The sequence below is a fragment of the Trichoderma breve genome, chromosome 2, assembly GCF_028502605.1.
Source record: "Trichoderma breve strain T069 chromosome 2, whole genome shotgun sequence".
Taxonomy (NCBI): domain Eukaryota; kingdom Fungi; phylum Ascomycota; class Sordariomycetes; order Hypocreales; family Hypocreaceae; genus Trichoderma; species Trichoderma breve.
Window position 1 is genome coordinate 3,523,766 of NC_079233.1, and position 18,103 is coordinate 3,541,868.

The 18,103-nt window shown below is 48.9% G+C and overlaps 5 protein-coding genes across 5 annotated transcripts; 4 read left to right on the plus strand and 1 right to left on the minus strand.

Annotated features, from left to right (window-relative positions):
- Positions 1-1,098: 1,098 nt before the first annotated feature.
- On the plus strand, positions 1,099-2,669 carry T069G_03273 (uncharacterized protein; the record flags this gene model as incomplete). Its single annotated transcript, XM_056170483.1, has 2 exons — positions 1,099-1,651; positions 1,723-2,669. The coding sequence occupies 2 exons, from the start codon at positions 1,099-1,101 to the stop codon at positions 2,667-2,669; spliced, it is 1,500 nt and encodes a 499-aa protein (XP_056031375.1).
- A 192-nt stretch (positions 2,670-2,861) lies between these two features.
- T069G_03274 (malic enzyme, NAD binding domain-containing protein) lies at positions 2,862-4,897 on the minus strand (the record flags this gene model as incomplete). Its single annotated transcript, XM_056170484.1, has 5 exons — positions 2,862-3,624; positions 3,697-3,940; positions 3,995-4,259; positions 4,332-4,363; positions 4,417-4,897. The coding sequence occupies 5 exons, from the start codon at positions 4,895-4,897 to the stop codon at positions 2,862-2,864; spliced, it is 1,785 nt and encodes a 594-aa protein (XP_056031376.1).
- A 1,843-nt stretch (positions 4,898-6,740) lies between these two features.
- Positions 6,741-7,508, plus strand: T069G_03275 (met-zincin domain-containing protein; the record flags this gene model as incomplete). The annotated part of the gene is made up of 1 exon (XM_056170485.1): positions 6,741-7,508. The coding sequence occupies one exon, from the start codon at positions 6,741-6,743 to the stop codon at positions 7,506-7,508; it is 768 nt and encodes a 255-aa protein (XP_056031377.1).
- Positions 7,509-12,498: 4,990 nt separating this feature from the next.
- T069G_03276 (uncharacterized protein) lies at positions 12,499-13,632 on the plus strand (the record flags this gene model as incomplete). Its single annotated transcript, XM_056170486.1, has 1 exon — positions 12,499-13,632. One exon carries the CDS (start codon positions 12,499-12,501, stop codon positions 13,630-13,632), a length of 1,134 nt encoding a protein of 377 aa, XP_056031378.1.
- Positions 13,633-16,540: 2,908 nt separating this feature from the next.
- T069G_03277 (uncharacterized protein) lies at positions 16,541-17,629 on the plus strand (the record flags this gene model as incomplete). The annotated part of the gene is made up of 1 exon (XM_056170487.1): positions 16,541-17,629. The coding sequence occupies one exon, from the start codon at positions 16,541-16,543 to the stop codon at positions 17,627-17,629; it is 1,089 nt and encodes a 362-aa protein (XP_056031379.1).
- Positions 17,630-18,103: the final 474 nt, after the last annotated feature.

Below are 18,103 nucleotides of genomic sequence, written 5' to 3' on the forward strand. Positions count from 1 at the left end.
CGTAGGGCATGCTTGAGGGTTTTAGTGCTTCATCGACTTATACAAGATGGGCACCTAAGGTAGCAACGCTGGGCTGCTTCATCGCCAGAGACCAAGGCCCGCTGTGGCTTGTGTTCTGATACGCAGCGTAAGCTGAGCACCTTGGTGGTACTGCCTACTGCTAACCTTCTATTAATGGGACATGTAGGATTGATCCTGCGGCTGTGTGCATTACATAACTACTCCGTAGTAGACCATTATCTAGATCAGATATGACGCTTCAATCCTTCATAGATGCGTTGTCAATTTTTATAGGCAGGGCGGGCAACTTACATGCACTTTACTCTCCAACTCTCAATACCTCGCAGGCAACTGCCTCATGTTGTTACAAGTACCGCTACATGTCCACTACCAAAAGCGGCACCACGCCCTCAGTCACAACACACACCGCGTGACAATGACACATGTACTTTGACCACCTGCAGATGTCAACACCACACAACGCATCCAGATTTGTGCCCGTACTCGTCCAGGTACCCACTGCCAAAGATACTTTTGGCTGCAACAGGGCGAGTCTGCGCTAAACCAACTGCAGGCCCGCTGAATCTGAATCTGCTGCTGCCTTGCACATGTACTCCGTAACTCGCTACCAATGTTCCCAGATGGCCGCTTTTAATCATTTGATCCATCATCCCATGTACCAGCTGCCTTGTCACTTGTCCTTTATGTGTCTCACTCTCCTCTCACTCTCCGCTCACTTTCACATCATCTCAATGCTGCTTGAATCACCGTAAACATTTCTCTGTGCCTCATCAACTTGTGCAAACAAACTCTGTTGTTTGATATTGAGCAGTACTTTGTACAATACGAGCTCCTGTATGTAAGCTGCTGGAATGCGCCTACATTTGCTGACCATCCCCCAAGCTTCTTTTTATATCGACCTGCAATCGCTACCCCACCACTGCATACCGCGCTACTCCGTATTCCAACCAGAAACAGAGCACAGCTGAAGTACCAACCAAACAATCAATCAATCACAAACACCTGCATCACCAACGTCAGCAGTATCTCCCGTCATAGCATCGATATCGTCAGCCATCAACTTCTTATAATCCCGCCATGGCCTCCAAAAAGTCCAAGGCGGCTCCTGCCGACGACAATCTCGACGAGCTCTTCTCGGGCATTGGCGACGAATCCAAGGCCAAGAAGCCATCCAAGAAGCCGACATCTGCTGCCGCCAAGGCAATTGGCAACGACGATATCCTCGCCGACCTCGAATCCGAGCTTGCTCCTTCGCCTGCGTCTCGCCCGCACACGCCTCGTCTCAAGGAGACCATCGCCCGACGCTCAACGGCTACTCCTCCTGCCGGCGACGAAAAAGCAGCCGCTGCGCGCAAGTCCACCGACAGCTCCAGGAGCCTTCGGGCCAGCTTCACTCCCAGCGCCACCAGCTCCGAGCTCCATGAATCAGAGAAGAGGGCCGCCGAACAGGCGCAGCCTCAGCAGTCTGGAGGCGGCTGGTGGGGTGGCATCCTGTCGACTGCGACCGGCGTCATGAAGCAGGCCGAGGCTGCCTACAATCAGATCCAGCAGAACGAAGAAGCTCAGAAGTGGGCGGAACAGGTCAAGGGCCTTAGAAGCGGCATTGATGTCAACACACTGAGGAGCTATGGTAAGTCTCGAGCTTCATCCTGTGTTCTTGACGCAAGCTTCAATGTATCTGGTTAACAATATGGCTTCAAGGCGACGAGCTTCGCAACCGAGCTCTACCAACTCTATCTAACATCATCAACACCATCGCACCTCCTATCGGCTCCCACGAACGCCTTCTCATTCACATTACCCACGACATGGTCGGATACCCCTCTCTTGACCCTCTGATCTACGAAGTCTTCTCCGACGTCATGCAGCAGGTGGAAGGCGGTGAGCTCAAGGTTGTCCAGAGGGGTCACGAAAGCGGCGCCCCACGATCTCACGACAACGTCGCTGGCTGGGACGATGGCCCTTGGTGGAGACAAGTTGACCAAGCCCGCGAGCTGGGCGTGGTGAAGGGCCTTGTCGAAGGCACAAAGCTGTGCCGCGTCAACGCAGAGTCTTATGCGACCGAGTACTTTGCTGAAAAGGGAGGCGTCGAAGCAGTCAAGACAGAGGCGAGATCGGGCATCAGCGAGCCTGGTTCTGTTCGGACATCTGATTTGTTCCTGTCTGTCCAGGCTATTGTCACTGACCACGATAAGGGCCTCTTCGGCCGAACTGCCGCGGCCGCAAAGGAGAAGGAGTCTGAGGATGCTGAGGAGGAAAACGAAGAAGAGTTCCGCTTCGCCATTTTCATTATTGACCCGGTTCACGAGATTGAATACGGCACCACCAGCCAGCCTATCCCCGCTAAATGGGCTCGCTGGCTCGAGGCTCCCCGTCCCATGACCCCTCAGTCCGGAGACGACGTTCCTGGATCTCTGCATAACCGCGTCCATGAGGATATCCGAAGCATTGTTGAAACGGGTGAGCTCGACCCTAGGGAGTGGGTGGCGGCTTGGATAAAGGAATCTCTTGTGCTCTCTGCTGGCATTGTGGCCCAGTGGTATGTTGCTAGACGCATGCAAGTTGGTGTCAACCACGCTAGAGCGAGTGCTGAAGAGGAGGACGATGACGAGGAAGAAGAGGAGGAATCTGATGATGATACCGAGTAAATGATACACCGCCGTAGGCTTTTTTGATAATTCTGGACAATTTATGTGAAACATTCTTACTATAAAGGCTCCCTCCCACCATCTATCTTCCGATAGGCAGTCTATACCGAATCTCTAGTATTCAATCGGCTTCTATGTCTACTCGCTGCCAAGCTCTACACCTCGTGTTTTCCTTCTCCTCACCATCCTGTGCTACAGTCCAGGCATGGCCTTTCCAAGCTCTCCCTTGGCCGCCCTCGTCGCGTCCTCCATCTTGACGAGCCTCAGCGGGCGATACTCCGGATTCCACATCTGCTCCTTAATCCACTCTTCAAGATCGCCGTCGTCAGACGGTATGTTCTTTTCCGTCGCCACACCTTCCTCTACAGCCGCCTTGATAACGCTTTTTGCAACTTGGACGCTGACGGGCCTTACTTCTTCTACGTCTGGTAGGAGAGTTGCTGTCGGATCTTTGAGTGTCGGGCTGAGTGCCGCGACACCTTGAACAGCTGCGACGAGCATGCGATCGGTAAGCAACTTTGCGCGACTGAGAATGCAACCAAGTCCAATGCCAGGAAAAACCACTGAGTTATTGCACTCGGCAATCTCAATCGTGATATCGCTTCCGTCTTTACCCCACGGACCAGTAACAGGATCAAAGGGAGATCCCGTCGCGACCAGCGCCTGACCATTGGTCCACTTGAGCAGATCGGCCGGTTTTGCCTCATGAAGCCTTGTTGGGTTGGAGAGCGGGAAGATGATTGGGCGTGGGCAGTTTTCGTGCATGGCTTTGACGATCTCTTCCGTAAATGCTCCGGGCACAGTAGATGTTCCAATAAGAATGTTGGGGTTCACTTGCTTTACGACTGAAAGGAGGTTGGTGTTATCGCTCCATTCAGAGGCGTCTTTGATGTACATCTTTTGAGCGTCTGAGATATCGACTTTTGACGTTAGGAGACCGGGCTTGTCGATCAACCTATGTTGTAAAGCATTAGCAAAAAATTTCTTTCTTCGACTACTGATCAATAATATGGACGAGTGCTCTTACCAGATCTGCTGCGAAGCCTTCTCGTGGCTAATATTCATTTCAGCAGCGATAGCGTCTCTGACTTGGTCTGCAATGCCAACTCCAGCACTTCCAGCACCAAAAATGACCATGCGAGAGTCGCTGAGTTTCTGCTCACTAGCATGGAGAGCAGCCATGATGGCGGCAAGCGTCACACAGCCTGTTCCTTGGACATCGTCATTGAAGCAGGCAATCTTGGGACGGTACAGTTCTAGCAGACGTCGAGCTGTATTATGCATTAGTATTTGTGAAGCTAAAGCCCAGAAATTAGGGAATATACCGTTCCTGAGACCAAAGTCCTCAAAGTGGATGTAAGCTCGCGGGAACAGCTTCCGAGCTGCTTCAACAAATGTCTGGATAAAATCGTCGTATTGTTTGCCCCTTACTCGATGTTGATGGAGGCCGAGGTAGAGTTCATCATTAAGCAGATCTTGATTGTCTGTGCCACAGTCTAGAACTACCGGGAGAGTTCGGTTAGGATGAACACCAGCGCAGAGGGATGCAAGGGTCAGCTTTGCGCCTGATATGAGAATGCCGCCAACGCCCTAACGAGAGACGGAAGGTTAGTTAGATGAACGTGAAATTATTTCGGCATTCATGGTGGATTCAAGACATGCCTGATCGCCGATTCCAAGGATTTCCTCGCCGTCTTAGAGAAACAGTTAGTGTGGAACAAAACGGAAGCTCATAAGAGAGCCATACCTGTCACACAAATGTAGTCGACATCATCTGCAGTTCCCCAAAGGGCAAGATCTTGCTCTACATTCTCGGGATGGTTGATATCCAAGAAGCAACCTTCTGGGCGACGAAAAAGCCTAGAGTAGTTCTGAATAGCATCACCCTCGGTTGGAGTGTAGACGACACTGAACATTTCCTTGAGGTGGGTGAGCAGCAACTTGAAGTACAGGACCTCATTCTGGTCCTTCAATGAGGTAAGAAATGTATTTTTGGCGAGATCATCGTTCCTGGACAGGTATTGCTGGTAGGCGCGATCAACCTGATGCTCAAGAGACTGCTCATTTGCTGGAAGCAGTCCGGTCAGGTTGAATTCTCGACGCTCTGATGGCGGAAAGGCAGATCCCTTGTTGAAAATGGGGCTATTGAGAAGTGCCGTTCCAGTGAGAGCGCAATCGAGAGGGCCAATAGTGCTAAGTGGGAGGTCTCCAAACTTGACGGAGCCCATGGTGAGAGGGTATGAGGAGTGGGTTTACGGATACAGGAAAACAAAATGGTTGGTCCGGATTATTCAAAGAGCAACAGAAGAGACGATATGAAAGAATGTGATAAGCTAAAAGGAGATATTGTTGACAAGGATACTTGTAGGAAGGCTTTCTAGGATATGTAGCAAATGAGGAGAATGACGATGTAAACAGTGGTGTTGAGGTACTTGTACTACTACCTCATGGCTCAACCACTGTAAGAAATTGGGCGATAAGGCACAGCATCTAATGCGGAGGATAGAGTGGGAGTGACGTAACCGATTACTCCTAGAGGTATCTTTCGATACTCATGCACGCGCTCCCACAGTTGGATGTGGGAAGGCGGCATTTCAGGTTTTTGGGGTTCCTAGCTGTGGGCGATGAAAATAGTGCACCATTTCTCGCGGCTTTAAAGATTGGCCGTTATAGCCAGCGAATACGACACCAAATCTGGATAACACGGCAACAGTGCTCCGGATATACAGTAGACCGCATCATTCTTACATTTCTACGAACACATTGAGTCACAGAGGCAAGCAAATGTAGGATCGCTAGGAGCCACACCGAGGTGAGCAGCATTCCCAGAGGGAAATCAAATCGGCATGGACTATGAAGGTCCATTTGTCTTGCAGCAGAACAGAAGACGAGGCCATTGAGATAACCTCGTCTGCAATCGATACGCCAGCCCTTCCAGGCGCAAACGCAAGACGCGGCGCGCAAGGAAGAGAGACTCGTGGAGAGATTGAGTGGCTGGCATGGATGCGCTGCGAATTCACGCACGAGAGAGAAAAGAAAGACGATATCCTACCGTTGGCGCCGACTTGAGCATTTTCAGACTCGATGGAGTCTTGAGCTTTAAATCGGCGATAAAATAACTGCTCTTAAGGGTCATTGTGCACATCATCGTGCAGACGATGCGGCATGAGGGATGAGAAGAAATCGTGCTGAGGAGGTGAAAAAAATCTTGGTGTGTTGTTTTGTTAGCGGGTCTTATCGATTGAGGACCTGTCTGGTTCTGGCTCAACGCCCACCAAGGCAAAATTTGTTGCGGCCACAATACGAGTATATACCTCGAATGCGTGCCCGCACACCCGACTCTTGCTTCTTACTGGCTTTAGCGCTAAGGGATCCGCCTGAAGCTGTAATTTGTGTTCCAGTGAGACAGGGGTTTAGGGCCCTTTCGGGCCTAGCACGCCTCACCCGTGTCATCCCAGTCATTCGTAAGGGGATAGCCCACTCCACTGAGACGTGCTGGTCCATGACTTCTGAAAGATATATATACATTATGTACTCATATATATCTATTCTACTACTAGCATCCTGCCTGCTTTGAGCCATGGCATTCTTTCTACATCTAGAGCCGAAGCAAGATCAACCAACCAGAGCAAGGCGACTTTCAATTCACAAACTCTATTACCTAGGTACTTAATCCAACTTCCATAACCAGGCCACGCAGTGGCAGCCCCAGAAGTGAAAGCCTGCAAGCCATCCTTGGTGCCGAAAGTAATACCTATCCAGATGGTGAGTACGCCTGTGTCTACACCAAATGAAAACATTTCCTATAACACAGCTCCATGGTCTTCAGTCAAATGTTATAGCACTGCCATTAACAACCATAGTGCACCGCTCAGTGAAGCGAGCCGCATGTCCGCAGAGTGTGATATAAGCATTCTCTCCGCTAATGATGCTGCTTCAATTGCCGAGACAGCCATTTTGAGTCCTAATCTTGGGGACAGCAACATCGGTGAACACAACTGCAGACATATGCAGGCTCATCTACCTATACCCGCCCCTTCTATCCCTTTGCTAGTTCATGACGGGCCGAAAATGGACAATGATGAAGATCAAGTCGGAGGTGTCTTGACTGCTGCCAAGACTTTTAACAACACCACAGCAAGATACATTCGCCGAGAGCTTTGTCTTGTTCGTGCAACTGCTGCTAAATACAAATGCGCCACCCAAACACACGGATGTGCTGAAATACGCATTGGATGGGACGGCGAAATACCACGCTGGCGCAGAGGCTCTGAACTCAGCTACGTCGTCTGTATAGAAAGTTTCCCGGCCCCTCTTTCGTCCATGGTGGAAGATTCCATGAAAGCAGCAATTGGCATGTGGAATGATATTGGTGTGAGCTTTAAGCAAGTCGCACGTAACGACCCAGCTACATTCGCTGTTATATACGAAAACCGCAACAGAAACGCTTACGCCTGCTCTTTCTTCCCTAACGAATTATCGCGCGAATTAATTATATACCCACCGAGTCTCCAAAAGACTAATCATTTAAGCAATATCCTAGCTCATGAAGTAGGCCATATTCTAGGCCTTCGACACGAGTTTGCTCATAAGAGAGAGAAAGGACTTCCTTCTGCTCTGTTTGGAAGCGAGAATGCCGATTCTATTATGAACTATTTTGACCACCCAGAACAGCTCCAAGTAAGGGAACAAGATCTCGAGGAGTTAGAATGCTTCTACGCGTATGACGAAGTACAATATGGGAAACTATTGATCCTTGACGTCAATCCAGAGGTATGGTTCCTCGGCAAGATAATGGCGATGACTCATGATACCGATTTGCTTCCTGAACTGCACTAATAAGATGGCAGACATCCCCTTCTTCTTCGTGGCCTTCCAGCAGCCCTCCAGTATCTTCTATTGCTTCAACTGCCGTTGATGAACGACAGGGACCAACTTGTCCATATTTGTATTGGTTCGGCGTCAACACCACGATGCAGCATAGAGCCGACACCTTTGTCTTCCCATTCCTTATGCTCTTCACAGTATCGGTGATAATGGGTGCTACTTTATTTCTTCTTTTGCAATTGCCTGGCTCTTCTTTTCCTTTCTGTTAGGGTGATGTAGTGCTTGACTACTTGGACGGATAACGGCGATGATTGGACTATTGGTTGACGGATTCACCCCACCTGCTTTCTTCCTCTTTCTCTTTCCCTTCTTTCTTTCCCCTTCTTTCTTTCCCCTTCTTTTTGGTTTAGTGATAAATTGATAGAAATGAGAATTATGGAAGAACCGTGGATTATAGCTTGGATAAGGAAAAGATCGTGAAAAATCTCGCCGCTTTTCTAGGGCGGCTCGGGGGGGTTATAAACTGTGAATCTTGATCCTGTGCCTGCACATGCTTGCATAATTGACCTCCAATCTGCCTGGCCAAGGTGAGTACTGGCTAGGTAGCTAAGTGAGGTGGCTATATATGTACATGTAAGGTAGTAGGTTTGCCCCTGTTGTACCTGACCACATACGTGGACTTTCACTGTTTCTGGCATCCTCGTAAGAGGTAAGTAGGGGGGGGGGGGGGGGTGTTTATGTTCGAGGCCATCGATAATATCGACACAAGAATTCCTCTGATAAAGCGCGACTACAACAATAACCCGCCTATCAACAGCTCTACGCGCTCGACCCGAAGGGAAACTGCCACCAAAATTACAATCGTCGACTGTGGAGCGCGTGGTGGCTCAGAATTGTACGCTTAGTCTGCTATCAAAGACTTTTCTCAGATACATATCTACTTGCTTTGCCTTGCCTGCCAAGTAGAGGTCAGTAAAAGCGAGACCGTAAAATAAGGACCTAAATAAGCATATACATTTAGCAACATACCTAGGTACTATCCTTTCATCGCGGCAGCATCTCTCTTGATATACCATCTGGTCATATTCGCAATATCCCTGACTTTACTACGAACTGCCTGGGTCTTCAAGTTCTCGTTATACTGGAGCTACTCAAGGTCGTACATAATAAGACAAATGCTAAAAATATATAACTATACTAGCAGTTACTAGAAAAATATAGATATAGTAACAGCTATTAAAGAAATATAAATATACTAGTAAATATTAAAAGATATATAGCTATAGTAGCAGATATTTGAAGACTAGGTGTATTATTTAACATGTGGTTGTTCGAAATCTTCTCGGTCTCGATTTTTCTGTCCTCCGCTTGGCTGCCTACAAGGCAGACTTTGTAGCTGGTGGGAATCATTAAGTGCTTGTAAACAGCACTATTACATACTCGCATTAGTGAGGCTGTGTAAATAATTACATATCTACCTTGAGTGGGTGGTTCGTTTGTCCGCGATTTGCGGTTTGGGACTGGAGGTCGGTGATTCGCGGTCGGTGTCCAGCGCGGTTAGTACTCGGTGGTAGTTGACGAGTTCGTTGGTGCAAGGGTTCAGGTCCTTCCACCAGTAACAGCATCAGCTTTTTGTGCTCTGTATCCGTATCGTGTTTTGTTTGTTTGTTTGCGTGTGTATTCTCTATTCACGATACTGCTGATAAAGTATCATAATCCAGCCCCTTGAGGATAAAGAGATCTGCCCTAGGTACCATAGCTAATAGTGTTTTGCACGGGCGACCAAAACACGTATCCATATAGAGCTACTCAAGGCACGCTGACTGATGAATGAGAAAGGACCAAAGGAAAACCTAGTGAAAACCTGCTTCGGGAAGAGAAAAAAATCTGATAGCACACAGCCAAGGAGAATATACTCGAATTTCGTACCCGTACCTGGAGCTGCGAATGCGATGACACGATGCTTGCGGTTCTCATTGTACGAGTACGAGTAATTCGGCACATACGTACGGGGTATTAGTGAGCTTCAGAATGAAAATGCTCCTTTCATCCCCCACAAGCAGTACTACATCCGTGAATTTTCCCGACCCAAGATATCCGGAGAGTTGCTTAAACAAGCTTGAATTGATCCGATTTCCCGGTCGGAGATTTCTCTGGCGTAAATTCTCCCGCCGGAGATGCCCGCAAGATAGAGTACCTAAATATAAATATAGAGTGCCCTGCAAGGAAGTTTGGTCTGGTGTACTTGGCATTTTGAGATGCAAGAACAAACCGGGAAGAATCAGTAAAGACTGGAAACAATGAGAGGCCCAGCCTGCTGATGCAATGGCAGCAGCCGCAAGGTTATGGTGGCTACTGGAAAGCCGCTTAGACTGTTCTCAGCATGTGATGAGACGCTTCGTTCATGACGTGGCCCTATCAAGAACGCGATCCTCTGTCCCGATCTACCCAGAAGAGTGCAGAAGACCGAGAAGAGAAATATTATTGAGAAATGAGATGGGGACAAAAGACGCTTAGCGCAATAAGGAGGCCAACTGTTTGCAATTCATCGCCATTGGGTGTGTCAAGAAGCTTCCATCCCTATTAGTGGGTGGCCTGGCGTCTTCGGAACTCGATATCGCTACGGCGCAGCAAAAGCTTTGTCTAGGTATAGCCGAACGACCCGGGATTTCGCAGGGCAAAAAGAACGTTTAGGACAAGGCTGACGAGATTTGCCTGTAATCAACAAGAGCCCACGGCAGAGTCAACAATTTTTAGCTGAGATTCTCACTCTTGGAGCAGAGACCACCTCTCCATGAATTGACGACGATGAAGGCACCTGTCAGTTCAGCGACGCTTCGATAGAGGGAATTCACATCGTCGGTCTGGCGCTGCGTGCAATCTAGACGGATAGCATCACGGGCCTTGATACTGTACCAGCCGGCTAATTTGACTGTCGGTAACAGCAATAGGCAACTATAAGGTAGACTGATGATGTCAAGCATATGTTGGCGGTGCGCGGCCTCTATCGGCAAAATTGCAAAAGATCCATGGATGCCTATTTGTGTTTTGTACCTGAAGACTGAAGTCGGTCGCCGGCGGTTGCCGGTCGGCGCTTGGGAGGGCGAACCCAAACCAGAGCACGGAGTAACTCGTACTTGTTCTGCATCAGGGTGAGGCTGGACACAACACGAGGTGTTTGATCCAAGCCCGTAGGTGTGCGGCGAGGCCAATCGGTTCCAGCCTGGATCCGGGTTTGGGGTTGAAACCGGGAGTTTTTGTTCGTTTAGCACTTAGACGCCTGACAGTGATTCATTCCACTTCTGACTGGTACCTTGGTAGTGATATTAGTGCTTATCGTAAAGATTGCGAGGACAGCAAAGCGAAAAAGTGTCACTATATTGACTGTAAGTTGGATCAACAAATTGTAGCTCGACGAGATAGGGATTCCTTTATACTCCGTACCTATGGTAGTGTAGGTACCTTTAAATAAGGTACGGGGAGCCGACTATGGCGGCGGCAGTAGCGGGTAGATCTTTAAGCACTTAAAAGTACCCGGCCTTGCTAGCCCCCGTGGAGATAGCCGAGCGCGGAGTACGGAATAATACCGCGCCCTCCATTTGTGGTACAGGTCGTGCTTCTGATCCGGCTTCTGTCGGAGGTTAGTACCTGGCAGCACAGCTTCTTCTATTCCGTACCTCTGCGGCTGGCCATTGGGAATGGCATAGCTACAGCCTCAAGTCGTGATGAGACATGTCATCCATGGTATTATGACTGCATGCCTAGTGCTGTAAAAGAGATTAAAGGACGTGGCATTTCACCGAAAAAAAGGGGAGCAAGTAGACTAAAAATGAAGCATGCGGACTTATTTTCTTTGCTTGCCTCACACGGTGTGAGAGCTGACTGCCAGGTGGGCGTGTACCTATTTGCCTCTGTTGCCCTGTATAGACGCAGGAACAAAATCTGGACCTGAGAACATTGAAGAATGGCCCCAGCCACTTTAGCAGTAGGCATTGGGCGGCCATGAAAGCATCGCCTTTAATCATATCGTAAAATCGTGATGGCAACATTAATACGCCATCCATAGTGTGACTGCTAGGTACATGTAGATTAGGAACCCGAAACTCTGTCCTACAGGTCGAAGGCCCCCTCGCCGGACAAATTGCGATAGAGCGATAAACAAAGCTGTATTGGACACAGCCTGATTCGTCATATTGCCCGGCTGCGAGTGTAAGGCAGGGCGGCTTGGGCGGGAAGAGACAACATGAAGGTATTGGGGAGCACGTGCGCCAGGAACCGACGAACTGCGGAGAGACTCCAGTGAACTTCATTGAAGCAGACGCGACAAGCAAATGAAGCAACTTTGCTCCAACGCGCAGGAGAAAACATCGTCAGACGATCAAAATCGCGAGCCATGACGCGGCGTTATCCCAATGGCCGGTCTGCGGCGTGATGGGATCGCCGTGCTTTTCTACATCCCATCTAGTAACGAACTTGGCATTTCCTGGAGTAGCAAAAGGGCCAATTGTAATCCAGCACCCCCGGGCAAGATTATACTAGCCGGCGGGGCGGTGGAAACGGGACCCACGGGTGTTCGCGCGACGAGATCCAGCTGGGCTGTGTACCTTGTTATGGACCGTCTTCAACGTCGTCCACTATTAGGATGTACTTGTGTGCATGCGTGCCTCATGACTTGTACCGGAGTATCCTCCATTGAGAAGTAGATACGTCGAGACATTTATGGTGGTAAGTGAGTGGACTTCTAAGGCTTTAGCTCATCTGACCCTGGCATTAGTAAAGGGCCGGGTGGAATAAATAAATGAATTGGATGAGACGCACCCCCGAATTTCACCGTGTTTTTTTTCCCACCGCAAGCTATCATCAGCAACTTCTCCCTTCTTAGCTCTTCCATCCTAAGCTCTTCCACAGCTCAAAGTCCAACTGCCGCTCCATTCATCCCAGCCAAGCTCAATTCGATTAGCCACAACCAAGCTGTACGAGAGCGTCCGCGCCATCTCGAACCATGGAGTCTCGAATCATGGAGCAAATGTCTGGCGGCATGCGAGATGATTCTGAACCATGGGCATTGGGTTATCGCCATCAAAATACCAGCGGCAATAATTTTGGAACAGACTACAACTACAATCTCGAGGACCTCGATGAAACCAGTCGCTCATCCTCAGCAGAGGGCAAGAGCGTCTCGGCTCGTACCACTGATCGAAGCGACACAATAACTGTTGCAACGAGCATCACCACAGACCTCGACGTCGATGACAGAAATACCGATACCTCCAACAACAGCGCAAATAAAACTGCCGTTGCGCACATACTCCCACTGCCTTCTTTTTTGCTTGATGGGCCGACTGACGGCTCAGCTACGCGCTACGATCAAGTGCTAATGATCGACGATGAAGAAAGAGACAGAGCTGAAAACGCTTCGTCTGGTGTCACCACGACTGGTGCCACTAATACTGCTGCAGCACACACCACGCATGAATGTCTCACCCAAACACACGGGTGTGCTGAAGTGCGCGTTGGCTTTGGCTTTCGCGGAGAAATACCACGATGGAGCCGGGGCTCCGAACTCGGCTACGCTATTCACGATGAGACTTTTCCATCCGATCTATCGGCCAAGATAGGACCAGCGATGGAAAAAGCAGTTGATCTGTGGCAGAATCATGGGGTGAGCTTTAAGCAAGTTGGCCGCAATGACCCAGCCACCTTTGCGGTCGTATATGAAAACGGGCCCCCAAAAGCCTATGCTCGCTCCTTTTTCCCGAATGAATCGCGGCGCACGTTAAGCGTGTTTCAGAGGACTCGGCGAGCACCGGACAGCCTACCCGGTTTATTGGCCCACGAACTTGGCCATATTCAGGGCCTTCGGCATGAATTTGCCCATACCGATGAGGAGGAAATGCAATTCCCTTCTGTTCTTGTTGGGAGCGAAAATACCAAGTCAATTATGAACTATTTCGCCCGTCCGGAAGAGTATCAAGTTCAGCAATCAGACCTCAAAGAACTCCGGAGCTTCTATGAATACGACAAGGCAGAGTATAAGGGGCTGCTCATACGTGACATTGATCCAGTGGTAGGTCTATTTAGCGAAGAAGATGAGCGGATGAATCCAATCGTCAGCTTTGTCACTGCATTGCGCTGATAATTTTTGACAGACTCAGGTTTTTTTCTCATCTTCTGACAGCGACCTAGAATTATCCGTCACTTCGGCTGCCGTTGAGATCACACACCCACCGGCTCGGCCGTTCCTGCATAGGTCCAACGTTAAAACCATGATGGTCTATATGATGCTGATAATTTTCATCCTCAGCCTAATTCTTCTTTTTTATATGGCTAGCTTTTTTCCTTAGAGAGGTTCGGCGGCTTTGGGCGGATTGCTCGTGCACCCACTGAGTTTCTTCCCTATCCTCTTAATGGCATTAGCGATAATCGGTGTTTCTTTATTTCTTTATTAATACTTGGCCCGCTTTTTTTTTCTTTTGTTATATTGCGATGTGGCGCTTGGCGCCAAACCAGGACGGTTACATATACTTGGACAGCGAAACAACTGGATGGCGAGGATTGGACTCTAAATTGACAGGTATTTCATTTTTTGGAGATTTCTTTCAGGTAGTGAATAAATTGATCAGAGTACAGATGACGGCTTGGCTGGGAAAAGAACATTCGTGGAAAATCTCGTTATCCGCGGAAAATCTCGTTATCCGCATACATGGGCCCTCAAGCTGGCCCTGTTTCTGCTGTGCCCGGTTACATATGGACGACCATCACTGTTCGTGGCACCGTGGAAAGAAGATGGCAATACACCAGAATTTCATATATTTTTTGAACCGTTCCTAGGATAATGCTTCCCGTCATCAGCCCTGTGGGAGCAGGATGCAAAGGAGACCCTACCAAGATTGTAATCGGCGACACTGGAACGGGACCTCGGTAATGACGACGGACTGCCACATGCTTCTCTTGGCTTCACCGAGAGCGCTGCCCATTCGCTACTGTTCTTGCTGTGATGTTTGGTACCTATTGGCTGTATACTGACTGGGCTGCTACAGAGGTACTCTTAAGTCTGGCGGCTCTGCCGATATTTCAACCCTCGGTGCAGAGAATACATCTCCCCGGAATGACGCTGACAACGAGGCTACTAAATCCTTTAGTGACGTGTCCATAGAGCCTACATGTGCATGTACACCTCCTCGGTCTAGCGCTGCTGTCATCTGGAGTGGGTGGTATCACTAGTCCCGAGACTGTTCCTCAGGATCTGAGATGCAGCGTAACCCCAGACAAAAAAAAACTCGTGCGTGCTGCACGAGTCTCCTGATTTGATTGCCAGTTAAAGCAACAGCCAGCTATAGGCGATACCAGTGATGTTAATTACGTGCTGACAGCGCACGGCTATGGAGAGAGTAGAGATGCCTAGATTGCTAGACGTCTATTGGATGGGGTGTTCCCTCCCGTTCCCTCCCGTCCCGTCCCGTTCACTACGAAGTACTAGTAGTCAGGTATTTATCCGCCTATCGTGAGGAGAACAAATTGATGTACACGTAGGAAACTCAAGAAGATGCGTCAGTACATTGTTAACTGTAATCTAGTAGTTCCATGTCGGTCGGTGGATCAAACATAGAGACAATCTCGATATTAGCCATTTTTTACCGCGGCTGCACTGATACCGAGATTTAGCAGCTGGGGAAGCATGCTGTCTAAGACAGCGGTCACTTTAATAGTCTCCCGCTAGGAAACTTCCCCGGTGTCAGTGTCAAGATACCCGAATACGATCTTGCCCTTCGGAGAAAATACACACTTCCTACCTAGCAGGGCTGATCATTTTCACAAGACGCATTATCACCAGCCAGTGGGAAAATATGATAAACATATTAAACAAAGAGGCTCGGCTAGAAAGCTGCCTAGTATTGTAATATTGGTAGTTTGGTTGGCAAGGCTCCGGCCCATTCTAAAGAGCCCTGGAGTGCAAAAGAGACAGACATGGTAGGTAAATTACCCGAGAAAAGGCGAGCGCGAGAATAAACATATGCAAAGCACAATGGATTCAGCTTCTGCACGCATTTGCGTCATAGGATGACATCTCATAGAACTGATTGGCGTGATAGGCCTGTGTGGCCTGAGGTCGCTGCGGTGCCTGTTACCCCATGCAGATGCAGGTCTAGATAGGTGGCCCTTCTAGGAATGGCTGGCGACGGACCGGTGTAGGTAAATATGACCATTTGTACTCAAAGTGACTGGCGTATTATAAGGGTGTGACCGGGGCTCCAAAGCAAATATTGGTTCGTCCACGTAGGAAAAACGTGCCCGCGAACCCATCAATCGCGACTCAAATGGCATGCCGAAGCGAAGAGGCCCGCATCGTCGCCCAATGGCTGGCAGACACTTCAGAATCAATCCTCGCGCGGATGTTCGCCGGTGCATCATCAAGCGAAGCCACTGACTGGGTGCGTGTTCCTGCATGTCCTTATGTATGGTCCATTATCCGGGTGTACTTGCCTGCATGTGTGTTTCTGAGCGGGCACCAGAGTATCTTAGTTAGGAAGTAGACATGGACAATGCCCGAACAACCCACCGGGCTAGAGGAACAGGATCGTGAATTCCATCATCTTACATACCTAGGTAGGCACAGAAATATTGACCAGTCATAATGGTCTCACGGTTAAACCATCTGACCTCCACGTACGGAGTCATGAATAAATAAGGCGAAATGGTTTCCCCAGCCTCAATTATGTCTGGGTCCTTTCCTTATCGCGCATCACCACCATTCTCTTCTATCTTGGCTATATGGCCCCAAGGTCTCAGACTGATCAAAGACCGACTAACAAAGAATACAAGGCCTCAGTCCAGTACGCTGTTGCTCCATCCAGTTCAACCTAGTTCAATTCAATTAGCCACAGCTAAGCAGTGCGAGATACTCCAATTCGCCTCCAATGATGAGTCTAATGATGGTGGGAACGGCTGGTATGACGAGTGTATCCCTCTCTTCACCCGTGATGATGTTTGATGGCGCATGTCAGTTGAATGCCTGCTAACATAATGGTTTTGCACCAGACACTATGCGAGATACCTCTGAGCCATGGGTCTTGGTTAACTACCATGGCAATGACCATGACGATGATATTGAAAAAGACTATAATGGCGCGATATTCCGTGACGCCAGTTGCTCATCCTCGGAAGAGGGGATGAGCGTTTCGACTCGTACTATTGATCAGGGCGATGCATCGACTGACACGACTAACGTCACAGACCTCAGCACTGACGATGGAAACATTGAACATGGCGACAATAACGCATGTAACGTCGCCATTGGACACACCCTCCTACTGCCTTGGCTTACTCACACTGAAAGCCCGCTACACTACGACCTAGAACTAAAGATTGACTATGGAGAAAAAGACGAAGCTGGAGATGAAGTTGAAACCACTTCGTCTAGTACCAAGTTTGGTGTCACCAACACGGCTGCAGCTCGTGCCAAACGCAAATGTGCTACACAGCCACACGGATGCGCTGCGGTACGTGTTGGGTGGGACAGTCAAATACTCCGCTGGTGCAAAGGATCTGAACTTACTTACCTCATTTGTGAAGAAAGCTTCCCTTCAAAGGGCTCGGCCATGGCTGCGAAAGACGCTATGAAGGCAGCGATTGCCGGATGGAAGGGCGAGGGCGCGTCCTTTAAGGAAGTTAAGCGCTACGAACCCGCTGCATTTGCCGTCGTTTACGACCATCGCCAGAGAAGCGATTACCTCGCCTACGCCTTCTTCCCGAGAGCGGAACCGGGCGAATTGCTCTTGTACCCACGAATCTTCGCTGGAGACAATGGAAAATACCTAGCCAACATCTTGAGCCATGAAATTGGCCACGTTCTGGGTCTCCGACACGAATTTGCCCATAAAAAAGAAGCGGATGTCCCTTCTATTCGTTTTGGAAGCGAGGATCCTCAGTCAGTTATGGAATATCACGACGATCTAAGCAAACTTCAAGTCACCAAGAAAGACCTCGAAGGACTGAAAGAGCTCTATGCATACGACCAACCGGTGTACAAAGGATTACCAATAATTGATGTCTCTCCAAAGCCGGACACTTTTAGCGAACGCAGCAGCGCCAATTATGAAGCGAAGAAGCTGAACCGCCGGCTTTCTTGCTGAATTTGACTGAAAAGACTACTGATCATGGATTTCTTATTTATCTCGCCGCAGCTCTTGGATCTTGCGTGGATTAGGCTGTTGTTGCATAGCATGCGTACTAACCTACCCAAAAGCAAATTGAAATGGCTAAGACAACAGCGCTATATTCACTTTATGCTATTTAGATTGTCAAATCTCCCATTTCCATACATATCTAGTCACAGTTTCATGTTTTGATATTTTAGTTGAACATAGGGTTTTGGGCCAACATGCTGGGATGGATTCACAAGGATAGGTACACCATATAAGTGCCTTGGTGGTCCAAGAATTTTAGCTATTTCGCTTTCTTCTTTCCTCCTTCTTTTCACTTCTTGCTTTATTTTATGTTAAGCCATGTATCCATCGCTTAGTCACTGATGCCTTTAGGACAATTAGTGTCATTGCAATACCAGCTTACCGTTCATGTTTCTCGTTTTCTTTCCCATCTGTTCAAGG